The sequence below is a fragment of the Labrus bergylta genome, chromosome 1 (assembly GCF_963930695.1).
Source record: "Labrus bergylta chromosome 1, fLabBer1.1, whole genome shotgun sequence".
Taxonomy (NCBI): domain Eukaryota; kingdom Metazoa; phylum Chordata; class Actinopteri; order Labriformes; family Labridae; genus Labrus; species Labrus bergylta.
In genome coordinates this window covers 5,998,828-6,012,907 of record NC_089195.1, presented here as the reverse complement: position 1 = coordinate 6,012,907, position 14,080 = coordinate 5,998,828, and the positions used below count along the sequence as shown (strand labels likewise).

Sequence of the window (14,080 nt, the reverse complement as noted above, 5' to 3'; positions counted from 1 at the left end):
TCCACATGGAATTATTCTGACACATTGGCCAATGTATGTATCTTTGTTTAATCTCCATGATCTTGTTTTCATGATCATTGGAAGCCAAAATCGTAATTGAAATTGAAACTAAATCAATTGGCCAACCCTACCAAATGGCTTTCTTAGTAATGCAGGAGCTGGCAGGAAGAAACAGCTATATGTGTGAGTCTACTGCTAGTTTGCACATCACACCTCTTTTCTGCTGCAACGTCACTGGGACAGCAATCTAGTGTTGTGTGGTTCAGTGTAACACTCTGAAGGTGGAGTTATGGATGGATTAGTTGCAGCACTGTGGATACATTTCTGTAAAAAGGCTGTTAAGTGTATATTTAGAGAACTCACTGGACTACAAGAAGTGTATTTCAATGTTCGGTTGCGCAAGGTGATTTAGTAGAAGGTGCTGTTACCTCACAGCAAGAAGATTTCTGGTTCAAAAACCCAGACAGACAAACAGGGACCTTTGTGGACTAATAGAAGTATGGGTTCTCTCCAGGTACTCTGGCTTCCTACCACAGTCAAAAGACATACTCGTTTTTGTGACTTTGCAATGAATCACAATTTTAACATTCTCATGATTAGAGCATTTTTAATGAATACAATTCTAAATCCGAATTTAACAGCAGGAATGATACTAAAACAAATACAGAGCTTTGTTTCCATTATTGTGGTGTGAAACACACAATACAACAACATTGCAATGGCACTCCCTGAGTTAAACTATAAATATCTTTAATTTATGAAAAACTATTTAATATAAACCAGCAATGCTTTCTCACTCTGACCATGCTTCCCACATTTGGATGCAGTCAGATGAAGCCAAAGCTAGCTATCAAGTATTCTCAGATTAGCTGGTGAAATAGATTACTGTATTTTATGGATTTATTTATAATGCAAGAGGGACATGTTGAAATCACTGGCCCTTTGTTAAACATGAAGTACAGCAGAGTAACTCTCTGTGTTTCTCACTCTCCATATCATTATCACAACATTGAACAATATTCCTGCACATCACATATTTTACTCATCTCCTGCAGGCCTACTCATTAGGTTAGTTGGTGACACTATATTTTCCATGAGTGATCAGCTGGCAATCTTTCCAGAGTGTACCTTGCCTCTCACCCAATGACAGCTGCATAGAATCTGCTCCAGCCCTGTCGAGAAAGAGATAAGGTGTCTCGGAAATGGAGTGATAAATGTCGAGCTGTGAATTTGAACAGGTAGTTCAATGCAATCTCTTTCCTTCTGCTTCAAATTATTTGTATTTGTTTCAGATGTAAAGCCTTGTCTGCAGAGTTTACTTTACATGAGGTGTTTGTGTCCTGAGTTTGAACTTGAAGGCAGCATTCTTACAGTCAGCATACACTTTGAATTCTGCAGAGCCTGTGGAGAGATTTAAGAGGCTATGGAGTGGATAAACCTTCTAAAAACGAACTAATCTGACTAACACAGCCGCAAATATTAAGTTTATTACCTCAAAGCAACAACAAAAATACAGAAAATGAAACCTTGAAACTCGGAATAAGGCAGTGGGTTACACTTTAGTGTCTCATACTGTATATCCACAGGCTTTTGTCATTGTTTTTTTCTGATTTCTTTCCTCGCTGTCATTGCCTCCTCCTCCTTCTCCTCTGCTTCATTATTCATCATATTATTCATCATAGCACACTCATAGCTTTTACCGCTCACTGTCAGAGTCTATGGCAGGGTTTTATTGCAGCTGCAGCCTTTGAGCAGCACTCATAATTAAACAGCTCAGGAAATAAAACTCCTCGTGTGTCCTGCAAATGAACAATGTTAGTCACACATTGTTGATTAATAAGTTAACATGGCTCAGCCTGCGCTCCGGCACTCATGCAACCTCCTGCTCAGTTTATTATTCATCATAATTGCAGTGGCTCCTCTTGTTCGTGCCATCAGTAATTCCATACATCTCTGAAGTGTCTCTGCACCCACAGGGACTTACGCTGCACACACCACTGAGTGTGAGCATGCTGCATGGATTCATACAACACGTAACGCCACCTTTGCACACAGGAGCTACAGAGATACATTCACAGAGAACAATGGGAATACGGATGAGGGGATGTGGAGTGAACTGAGATACTGTAACTCCTAGGAGTGTGGTGTTTACACTTATTATCATATTATGAACACTTTTTATATGATCCTTAAATCAATGTAAAATAAAAACTACAGTAAGAAACTGATAGAAATACCTTTTCTTTGCAGGATGGAGCTCAGACTTTCACGTCATGAGAATATACATTCATCAGTGATGTCATAATGTTACAATTTGTTTAAATAAATGGAGACAACAGCAGCTTGCAATCTGACTTGGAATTGTTGTTTGCAAAACATTTTTTTAAAAACTAATGTTAAAAACAAAACTAGCTAGAGCCTAATTTACAAAACTTTCAAAACCTGGAGACTGTACAGATTTGAGGAGTAAGATTCACTGAAACATTAAATCATGAGAAACAAATGCCAAACAATGTAGAATCTGAATCTATAAAGTAGATCTAACTAATGTAGATCCTCAAAAATAGCAAAGATGGATGGATGGATAGATAGATAGATATTGTATGTCTCAACAGATTTTTGTAAGAATAAATAAAGTCCTGTTGAATAATGCTGATATATGATGACTAATTCATCCTCTCTCTAAAGAGAGTTCAGCCTGCCTGGCCAAAGGGAACACACAACAGATTATTTGTCTTCATTAAAAGCTTTTATTCTGCTTAGCTACTGACTAGAGGCATTACTATACATAGATCCAGCTCTTTTTTATTTCTCTAAATATAAATGATTATTTTTATTGCTGCTGCCTCAGATGTCATACAGCAGGAACACAGGACACAGAACACGCACACGAGAGAGAGGATGAGAGGAGACAATCACAGTCATGATATGATGCAGAAAAAAAACTGCAGTCCCATTTCTCATTACATATAGATCTAATGTGTAGTATTAGATTGAATAGGATGGTTACATGACGTGCAGTTTGTCCCTGCTCAGGTAATCTCATTTGAAACAATGATATGATGTTATGATTCAGAGCAGAGTTATTGAAATGGAAAAACGGGTGTTTAGACTTGATGCAGTTGGTGTGACAAGTAGAACTTGTAAGTGCTGTTGAGTTGACAATTGGAGACACTGTTACCACCAGGGGCGAGTGTGAGATTTAAAATACATCCAGAGTGAGGCACTAAAGCTTGGGCGTTTCATGTGGAAGGCTGAGGGCACTGTGTCTTGTTTCCTATTTTTTATTTTTTTCCCCAACATGCATTCGCTTTCACATGCTTGCTGAACCTTAAGAGGAAACATGAACTAAATATTTTGTGTATGGCTGAAGGCTTGGACCAGCATAAACCAGCTGCTCTCTGCTTTTGCCCAAAAGGCCCTCAGTGAACTGACTGCATGAATTTAAATACAGCTTCCATCAGATGTTTTCTCATTACATTTGTTTTTGTAATTTGCTCCTTTCAAGAAAATATTTGCACTTTAAAAATAAATATAAAGAACTATTGTTTTATTGTCAAAGTGATCATATCTTCAAGACTGGATCTGTAGGCTCAGGGGTTAGTGTCAGAATAGTTCTGGTTTGTCTTCAGAAGAGCAACATATCGTAACAATTCATGTGGAGAGCAAGAAGGGGGAACACAATCTGCAGTTATGTCTCTTAGTTGACTGAAGTCCAGATGAACGGGTTAAACACACATGAGGAAAATAATATGTTTATTGACAAGCTATGTATCCAAATATAATTTATATTACATTTTATCACAGCAGCTTTCAGAAGCAGTTCCCTCTTCCTTATGTAGCGGTCTTTGACTTAACATTCTGTGTTTCCATGGCAAATATAAACATGTCCATCTGTCATGGTGGCCCCCGCCACAAGAAATGTCCTGCTAAAATGATAGAATAAAGGATTTCTCTGGCTTTGATAACTGTTGGTATATGAATTAATGTAAGTATTCAACAACAAAAAATAAATAACATAGGTTTAATCAATTCATAATTAATTTAGATATTTTAGTGTGAAATTATACATATTGTATCTTTAAAATAATGTTGTTGTTTTTTTAATAAAGAATGGATAATGGGATGTCAAAAGTGTCTGAATTTCAAGTAATCTGACTGGGGGATTGAGTGCTTTCGCTACCTAGAGATTTTTGACAGATGACGTTGAAACTAACAGGCTGAGATCTGGTCTAAGGCTGAAAACTCTCATACTGAAGTTCTGACATTTTGCTGCAAGATAAAGTAAAGTAATCGACCGTAACTCAAATTCTCAAGGAGCCATGAAGCTTCTGCTAAACATTTCCACCACGTTACTGATTTTTACTCTATTATGACAATGTTGGATCATGTTTTATGAATTGCTGATTGTTGCTTTGTCCTTCTTTTTCAGTCGGTTACACAATGAACGACCTGATCTTCGAGTGGCAGGCGAACGGACCAGTCCAAGTGGCTGAAGGCCTCACGCTCCCTCAGTTCATCCTCAAAGATGAATTAGACCTCATCTACTGCACCAAGCACTACAACACAGGTAACACACAGGGGCACACACACACACACACACACACACACACACACACACACACACACACACAATGCCGTAAGCATCAAAACACAGGTAACACACACACACAGGATGAAAAGACTGCCACATTTCATCCATCACCTTTGTGCTTTTGGGATCAAGTCATGAAAAACAAAACACACACTGCAGAAGAGAAGCAAACAGAAGGACATGCAGACTGATGTTGTCCTTTCATTAAAAACCATTTGAACTCAGACTGTAGACAAACATGGATGATGTGTTTTGACCTGGAGCGGTGCAGTGTGGGGGAGGGGGACATCCGATGATTCTGGAGGCTCTGAGGAGGACAGCATGACAGATATTTATAGATTTTAGGCGACATAATGAGCTGACCCCAAGTTAAGTCAACTCACTGCTGCTTATTTATTTAAACAACAAAAAAACACAGAACAAATTCCAATAACAAAGCTGGGAGGTTCATCTTATGAGACTAAAATAGTTTAAAACTCTGTTGAGCACTTTCTTATTCTGTAAAGCACCTTGAATTGCCACAGTGTGGGAAATGTGTTTTACAAATAAAGCTGCCCTCGTCTAAAAAACACAGATTTGAGTTTTAGCTTTTGTGTTTCATTTCTAGTTATATACATATAGTTCACCATCCATCAACAAAACATATTGTTGTTGTATGACGTTGTATGGCTCTGTTACTTTTTACTTTATGTTTTATATTTGAGATTGTTATTTACTGGATCAGACACGGAGCAAAGAGGGTGTGGGTACAAGACACTAGCTGTAGGTGGCAACAATACGGGGAATATCATACATTTGGAAAAGAGCGCTGGTGACGTCAACAGCGCCTTTCTGAAAAGCTGAAAAGTTTCCTCCAGGCGGCCGCTTTCTGCTGGGAACGCTCTCTACTCATTGGAAACAATTGAAAAAAGAAGCTGGTGCTCAGAAAAAAATACTAGGTGAACACGGGGGCTTTTGCAAATTCCCCAATTGTGGGAATCTCGACTGCTTCATTTGTGGTTGTGGGGGACTGCCTGTGCGCTCTCCTTTTTATTTGGGGTGGCAGTAGCTCGGTCTGTAGGGACTTTGGTTTGGAACTAGAGGGTCGCCGGCTCATCATTGAGTTCACAACGCACATCCACTGAGCTTAATCCAAACACACAGCATGCACAACAGCGCACCTACTGCACAGTATAATATCAGTGCATCTGCTGATACATTCAAATGAAACTTGTAATGGAATAGAGGGCTGGAAACAGAGACAGAAACAAAAATTTCCGTTTGTTTCCAAGCTCTCAGTGCTCGCTCGCTCCGATGCACGTTGTATCTTATGCACGCAGAAACACACACAGAAGCACACACTCACATGCTCCCATGAGTTAGGTTTATAATGAATCTGATACTTAACTATGAGTGCCGTCCAACAATATAGCCCACATATATAAATACAAAATGTCCAGTGTTCTTTATACACGGCATTAGAGAATGTAGCCGAGGATCCCTGCAGAGAAAACAGATCCTGTTGGCGTGTCTGGAGATTTGAATAATTAATGAACATACGCTTTTGTGTCTCATGCAGAAATGTTCTCCGTGTCTGTCTGATCGTTTCTGAATGCTTGAACGAAATTTAACTTCAGTCCACCATCAACATATTTCAAACAGTGTCCTGTGTGCATTATGTGTGTGTGTTCAGGGGCACAATGAAGTTAACTGAGTCTGCTGGAGTTTGATCTATTTAAGAATTTAGACTGAAATCTGCCTCGTAAATACCAACGTGCCAGCCTGCAGGTGCACCTTGCTCGAAAAGGGAATAAGAGATGACAGTCTGATCGGTTTGATTCATGTAAATGCAAAAAAATACATCTGTGAATAATCACATGACTTATCTAACCTATTTTCACTCTGCGCCCAGATTATGCGCCGTGTAACTAGCAAAATGTATCCGGACACACCCCAAATCACTATATGCCACACATGCTTGAGGCAACATAACTTACGCGTTCAAAATTGGGCCCTATACCTCTGCAAAATCTTTGTTTTAATGGGCACATTTAATTTCATAAAAACTTTCTGAACATCTCCTCAAACTTTTTGACACTCACAGACTTGCTCAGAGACCGAACCCCGGCCCAGTTCTGGTGCACATTTCTTGTGTTCCCAGCATATATTTCCTTCATTGTCCCACCTGGACTTAAAAACCCATGTTTCCTGCTGGTTCAGACTTTCTCTGTGCTTCATAAGATAAAACTGGCTCAGAGCAAATTATCAATCCATCCATCAGGAAGCTCATGTAATCACAGAGAGATCAGGCATAGCATCAGAGAGGGATGCAATTATATTATCCATAAAATGGGATCTAGTCTCCCCACAATTAAAGAAAATCTTTTTTTAAAGTTTCATTTGCACAGAAACATCAAGGCTGGGCCCACAGGAACACTCTAATGAAGGCCATGAACTCTGAACAGAAAGCAAAATCAGGTCATGACAGTGTGTATCTTAAATCTGTGAAGAAGGTTTATGACTATCAGTTTCTATTTTAGTCATTCTAACTGCTTCTTTTCTAGCCTGCGCACAGAGTTTAGTTACCTGTCAAAAAATATGAGGCAAACTGTGTGGGTTGTCAAATATTCAGGGGGATACATTAGAAATATATGCCAAATTAACATGCAAAAAACACTTAGGGGTTTGATTGTCTTTAAGATTTATTTTAAAAAAAATCTTTCTTTTACATATTGTTGTTGAGACCAAATTATTTAAGCCTCACCCCAGTCTGTGACATCAACACTACATTATTAAAGGGATTTTTTTGTAAGATTAGCAAAAATTGAATGACTGCATCAAACATTTTTAAAATCCAGATTAAATCCAGCTCAAATGTGTCAGGTGATCATAACTGTGCCCTATCCTCGCAAGTGTTATTTAAGCTGTTCTCTACTCTGTTGCAGGTAAATTCACTTGCATTGAGGTGCAGTTCCACCTGGAGCGTCAGATGGGTTACTACCTGATCCAGATGTACATCCCCTCTCTGCTCATTGTCATCCTGTCCTGGGTCTCCTTCTGGATCAACATGGACGCCGCTCCGGCCAGAGTGGCACTGGGCATCACCACTGTGCTAACCATGACAACACAGAGCTCAGGATCCAGAACGTCGCTGCCGAAGGTCTTTTTTTTTTTGCCTGTGTGTGTGTGTGTGTGTGTGTGTGTGAGTGCATGTGTGCGTGCGTGTGCTGCTGAAGGTGCCCACAGGCCTAACACATGCAGATTAGGAGAATTAGAGAGTGTAACTTGCCCACAGGTGTGAGCTTGATGCTGAATGGTTGTCTGTCTGTATTTGTGAGACCTGTGATCTTCCTCTGGCCAAACGTCTCACACAGTGTCTGCAGGGATACTCTGAAGAGCAGGATAAATCCAAACACATATAAAGTGAATAATCTGTTGACGTCACACTCCAAACTTGTGAGAAACTGAATTTTCTCTCTTGAAGACTTGAAGAGTTTTATTTAGATGTAAATAATTTCTCTTGCCTGTTGAACCTGCCACAAGGTCGGTGTCAGTAGAGGTGAGGATTAACATCACACTGCATGAACAGCCAAAGATTCATTGTGCGTTGCGGGTCAGACAATCAAAATAAACAAAGATGATGTTTTATTCAGAATACGCTACTTACACAGATACCGGATAAAAACAGCAAACAGATATATATCCCTGTGTGTGTATGAGGTACTGTTAGGAAAGAGTGGAAGCTCCAGCTGTAGTAACAATGTCTGATGGTCTTGTTTATAATTGGGATGGCTGTGGATCAGTGGTAGAGGCCACCTCTCATTGTGCAGTTTTGCGGGTTCAATCCAAACTCCTGTAGTCCATGTACAGTTCAAAGGAAATGTCATTGGTTAAGACACGGAAACCCCAAGCTGCTCCTTCATATGTGGGTAAATGTGATCAGTGCTGATTGTCAAATGACATAGCATCGTCTGCTATCTAGTTGTGAATGTGTGTGAATGGGTGATTGTTACATGTAGTGTAGAAGTGCTTTGAGTGGTTAGAAGACTAGAAAAAGCATCATAGAACTGCAGTCCATGTACCATTGTTGGTTGGTTATTTGTTTCTTGGCCAGGCCCCTCCCAGCAGATGGTTGTTAGGAAGTTTTTACTGCCTCGTTGCAAATGCTTGCTCAGGCATTTGAAAACAACATTTTGTGATTTGGATAAATGGATGATTGATATGATGAAGAAGATAAGAAGATATACTCCTGAGAGGGGAAATTACATTTTACACTCTGTTATGAAGACAGAGACAACTGGCACCTATCCAGCTACCAGACTTGTTCCGCACAGGGACTTGAACCCGAGGCCCTACAGACTGAGCACCATTAGGACTTCAATGTCAGATTATTAGATTATTGTTTGTGAGACCTACAGTATCATTAACTTGATGGGTAGAGTCAGTTATTTTCCAAACTGTTTGAAGGAGGTGTTTAAGTCCTCCGTCATTGTAATATGATGTTAGCTTGTTAAGAATTAGAATAAATTGTTAACATCAGATTATATTAAGGACTCAGAATATAGTATTCAACCAGCCTTTGGTGTACATTTTAGTGAATCTGCACATTAAATAAGGACACAGAGGAGCAGACAGAATGTGTCCATCTGTTTCAAAGGGTGTTAACTACAGCATATATAAACATAGTTATATATTTAGGAGGACACACTCTATGGCCACATATGGTATAAAGGTAAGTGAGGTGTTCAGAAAGTATGTGTGTGCGTGTGTGTAGGTGTGCGGCAATGTTAATGTATTCCCTCTCCCCTCTCTGGAGACCTGAGATGCCTCTCTTTTTTTTCCTCTGTTTTCATTGGTGGATATTTTGCATGGGCGGCCAAAGTGTGTGTTGATTACTCACATCATGCATCAACTCAAGCGCGAGTGAGGAGAGAGAGAGGGAGAGAGAGCCCCTTAGTCTTGTTCTGGTATCTTGTATGCATGAGGAAAAATCAGACATGGAGCACTTATATAACCCTTATTAGTACACCCATCCCTTTCTCACATGCTGCACACACACACACACACCTCAATGAATTACTGAGGCTTTGTGTGTGCGCTGTGTGTTTAGATGTTAGGAGGGTTCTCATGTTTCTGGTGCACAACAGAACTTTGCACTCCAGTATGTTACAGATGTCTGAATGAGTCATAATTTCATGAAGCAAGCAGGAAACATCATTTTGACAATACAGCATCATGCGCAAAACCCTTTATGTGTCTGTGTGTGTTACACCCCCCCCATATCTAAGGTTGTAGGAAAATCTTGTTACAGATCAATTAACAGGCTTCAGATTGACACATTTTGTGTGTGTGTGTGTGTGTGTGTGTGTGTGTGTGTGTGTGTGTGTGTGTGTGTGTGTGTGTGTGTGTGTGTGTGTGTGTGTGTGTGTGTGTGTGTGTGTGTGTGTGTGTGTGTGTGTGTTAACAGGTGTCTTATGTGAAGGCTATAGACATTTGGATGGCAGTGTGTCTTCTCTTCGTCTTCTCTGCGCTGCTGGAGTACGCCGCTGTCAACTTTGTGTCGAGGCAACACAAGGAGCTGCTGCGATTCAGACGAGCACACAAGAGCAAGAGCAAGGTACGGAAATATCCCACAACAACAAACACACACTCTACCATGAATCATCACAGTACATCATACAGTCTGATCAGGAATGATAAAACAGAAGTTTCTCACAGGAGCTTTGAACTTCCTCCTCTTTGCTTCACATGTTTTATACATGACTTAAACCTCTTTAAACCCGACATTAAAATAAAATAGATTCATTTAAAATTCACATGTAACATAAAGTAAAAAAGGAGCGTGAAATTGGATTCACATACTAATATATAATGAAGTGCTTTAGATGCCACACGAGGACTGCAAGCTATTCCTTTTCATCTTTTATGCCAGAGAGCGATCAAACTATCCTTCATTATATAGCCGAGGTGTATTCTGAGACACTCTGATATTCTGCTTTAACACCAGGATTGACAGTCAAGGGTCGACGGCCCTGACAGTGTTTAGAGAATTGGAAACATGCTAGCTTGCTTGATCATGTAACTCAGACTGGAGCTTGACAGCTAGCTTAATGTAACAGATACAGAGATTACTTTAAATACATTTTAAAGAATCACTTTGTAAAATCAACTTTAGAGAAGCAGAAAAATGAACACACTTCACATGTTGCTGAGCTTGTTTTCTCTCTCCACCTCGCACTCTATGCTGTCTGACTGACAGACAAGTTATGAAGCTTTTGAAAAAATGGAGTGACAGAAAAAAGGAAACCCTGCTTTGATGAAGTTCTTACATGACCTCATTTAGACTTCTGTTCTCTACAACTACAGAGAAACCAGTCAGAGTGTCTTTTTAAGCATTAAGATCAAAAAAGGGTAAATACTTTGGAATGTAAATGAAGATTTGGAAAGTCATGAGTACCCTGACATTGAATAAACAAACTGTAAACTTTCTTTGGACTGAGCCAATGAAAACCCTGTTAAGACTTATACACACTATTTAAAGTAAAACGATACAATTATTTTCCTGTTTTTTCCTTACAACAGAACAAACATGCTATAGAGGCATACAGACCTACAAATATTCACTGAGACTGATACACTTCTTTTGGTGTTCTCTCAGCTTATTTGAGGCAGCCACCTTGTGGACAAATGTTGTTAATGCAGGGTTTTAATCAAATCAATGTCGAAAAAAGAAGTGGTGTAAGGGGAACTAAAAATGAGTGTGATGTTGAAAACAACACCCTTCCTAACGTATAATGGTAGATATGACGTTTTATTTGGTTGTGCATGTTTGATTTCCTGAACTCCACATGGCACTTGCTGAATGAGTGCATGAAGCAGCATGGCTGTACCTTCATCACAGTGCTTTTATGATTCTTTACTTCACTGATGTGTTGTTTCTCTGACACCATCCAAACAGAGGATGAGCCTGTTGTCAGTGCATGATTAGGATCTCTGTGGGTTGGGGGAAGCATTCAGTCGACTCACTAAAACCATATTTATCTGTTTCAATAAAAACAATAACAACTGGTTGAAAGGACCGGAACAGTAAAATACGATTCATGTTTCAATGGTCAGACCTCAATGAAATAATTTACAGAGGGGGGAAAAATCCAATAGAAATATAATTCACTGATCCCTTAAGGCAACAACAATTTATTCCAGATTTTATTTTACCTAAGCTGTCTTTATTCCATAATGTAAGATCTGATAATTAAAACCAGTCAAAACATTATGTCAGTAATAATAAAACTAATGATTGTGACACACTTTTCCTTTGAAACAAATCTCAACGTGCTAGAAAACCTTTTCTTTTTCTCAAAGGCAAAATTTGTGACATTTTACACATAAATATATTTAAAATAGAGTATATCCTCTCTGAGTCATGACTGTCTACAATGAGTGAAAAGCACAAGTCTCGCCAGCTGTACTGTTGTCCGAGCTGTGTTTACATCATGTTTACATCGATGGGACGACCTTGTGTATAAAGCTGTTTTAGTCAAGGACTTGAGAAAAGAAGAATAACATAGTCACTGCTTATTTGGATGTTACATAAGTGTGTTTAGAGCTCGGTCATTCTGTGTCAATTTATGTGCAATATGAAGCTATGAGTTAACCAAAGTGTGCTAACATTAGCCTGCTAAAACAACAACAATGCAGGCCACGGGCAATTGCAGCTCCAACAAAGGACAATTTTGTCCGCTGCTTGCCCTTAATGGTGCTTAAATATGGTGCGTTCTAACTGATAACTCCTTTGTGTGCGAGTGGGGAGGGGTTGGAGGTTTGCGCTGGAGGAGAGCGGAGGCTTCAGGATGGAGGAGGTGTGGCCAAACAGAAGTTTGTTTTGGTTTCATGCTGGTTCTCAAGGGCGACATCTACTGGATCAAAAAGTCGCATATTCTTCCTTTAATATGTCTCGATCGTCTCGATGCAGAGAAAGTTGATTTGCCAACTTGTCAAAGGTGCAATAACAGTAGATAGAGCTGCAGTTTGAATTATTAAGATGTTATATAAGGATGTTAGCTGGATTGCCATTAGATCTCCAACTTGAATTAGATTGGATTGGAGGTAAGCATATTTGTTCAGCATGAAATATAAAACAGATGCAACCATGAAGAGTGAAGCCTTTTAGTAGATAATAATGTGTGTACAGGGGAGGTTTTACCTACAGCATATGAACAAGTGTACTGTCAGTGCAGTGGCATGTTGCATAGATAAAAATAAAACATGAGACAGATTTGAAGAAGTGAAACACCAGCTGTTACTGCCAAAGGAAAGACTGACAGATGAAGCTCAACTATCACTTCCTAAAATTAAGAGAGCAAGTAGATGTTACTAAGTTATATTTTTATATTCCATTCATTAGGTATGTTGCTCTGATTTATTCTTATTATATATATGGCATTTTTAAGACATGTTTTTTCAGCTGCAACCCCAGATAGGTCAGGTAGACATAAAGAAAAAGTAAGAAATACAATAAAAAAAAGATTATTCAAGGTATATATCTTAAAAGAAAAGAAGTTTATACAGGCAAGTAGGTGACCACGATGATGTGCTGTCGTTTGATGCAAAGCACCACTGAAGCCTGAAAACTCAGGTTGACCCTAAAATTGACCTCAAACGCTGCTTTCAGTACAGGCCTCTGGCTCTGCAACACAGCAGCACAGAAAAGGCAGTTTTTTTTCAATAGAAGCAATACCTGACAACGATTGAACACTGACCTTTGTACTTTCAACTCGCATTAGTTCATGTGGTTTGTCAGTCGTTCAAAAAAGGCAACTGAATGACTCAGATGCACTGACAGCTAACACACGAGTGGACTGAATGACTTTGGTGCCCCAACACTGTTTTTGGATGCTGTTTGTTCTTCTTTTGGTTTCTGTGTGTTGATCACTGGTGTGCATGCTGTCGATCGGTAGAACAGTGGAGGTGCAGTTGATCCAGAGGAGCTAGCTGATTCCCTCCGCCGTGTTAACATTGACATCGGCCTCAAACCATCAGACCCTCTGTATGGATCTATGAGCAACATCTACACCGACAACCACAGGGTAACCACATAGTGTTCATATGTGTGCATGTTTTGATTTATTTCTGCATGTTCCACCTGCATGATTAAACCTGTGTTGTACTCCATCGTTTTCTTACATCCATGAAGCAGGCTTCAACGTGAAGCTTTATAATAGACATGACAAAGAATATATTAATGCAAATAAATAAAAATAAAAATATGAATCCCCTTTTATCCTTATCCTAATTTAATGTTATGTTATGTAATGTAACTGACAAATAAACCATGCGGAAAGAGACATTTTCTTTTTCTTTTTCAGTGTTATAAAATGGAACTTGGACTCCTCAAGAGAAAAGCAAGAAATGTATATCAACCTGCTATTTTCATTATTTTGAGATAGGAAATTATTGATACCTAATGAAATGAATTTTTGGGTTTTCCAGAATTTGGTCTTCTTTGTA

General features: G+C 39.3%; 1 protein-coding gene across 2 annotated transcripts in view; it reads left to right on the top strand.

Moving 5' to 3' along the window:
* Window positions 1-14,080, top strand: part of glra3 (glycine receptor, alpha 3) — a 60,201-nt gene that overhangs the window by 36,547 nt on the left and 9,574 nt on the right. The window contains exons 6-9 of one of the 2 annotated variants that reach the window (XM_029278403.2): window positions 4,433-4,570; window positions 7,519-7,733; window positions 10,041-10,190; window positions 13,531-13,659. In XM_029278403.2, coding sequence (XP_029134236.2) covers window positions 4,433-4,570; window positions 7,519-7,733; window positions 10,041-10,190; window positions 13,531-13,659 — 632 coding nt within the window. The remainder of the gene's footprint in view (window positions 1-4,432; window positions 4,571-7,518; window positions 7,734-10,040; window positions 10,191-13,530; window positions 13,660-14,080) is intronic. The other variant, XM_065950610.1, reaches the window with a different exon arrangement.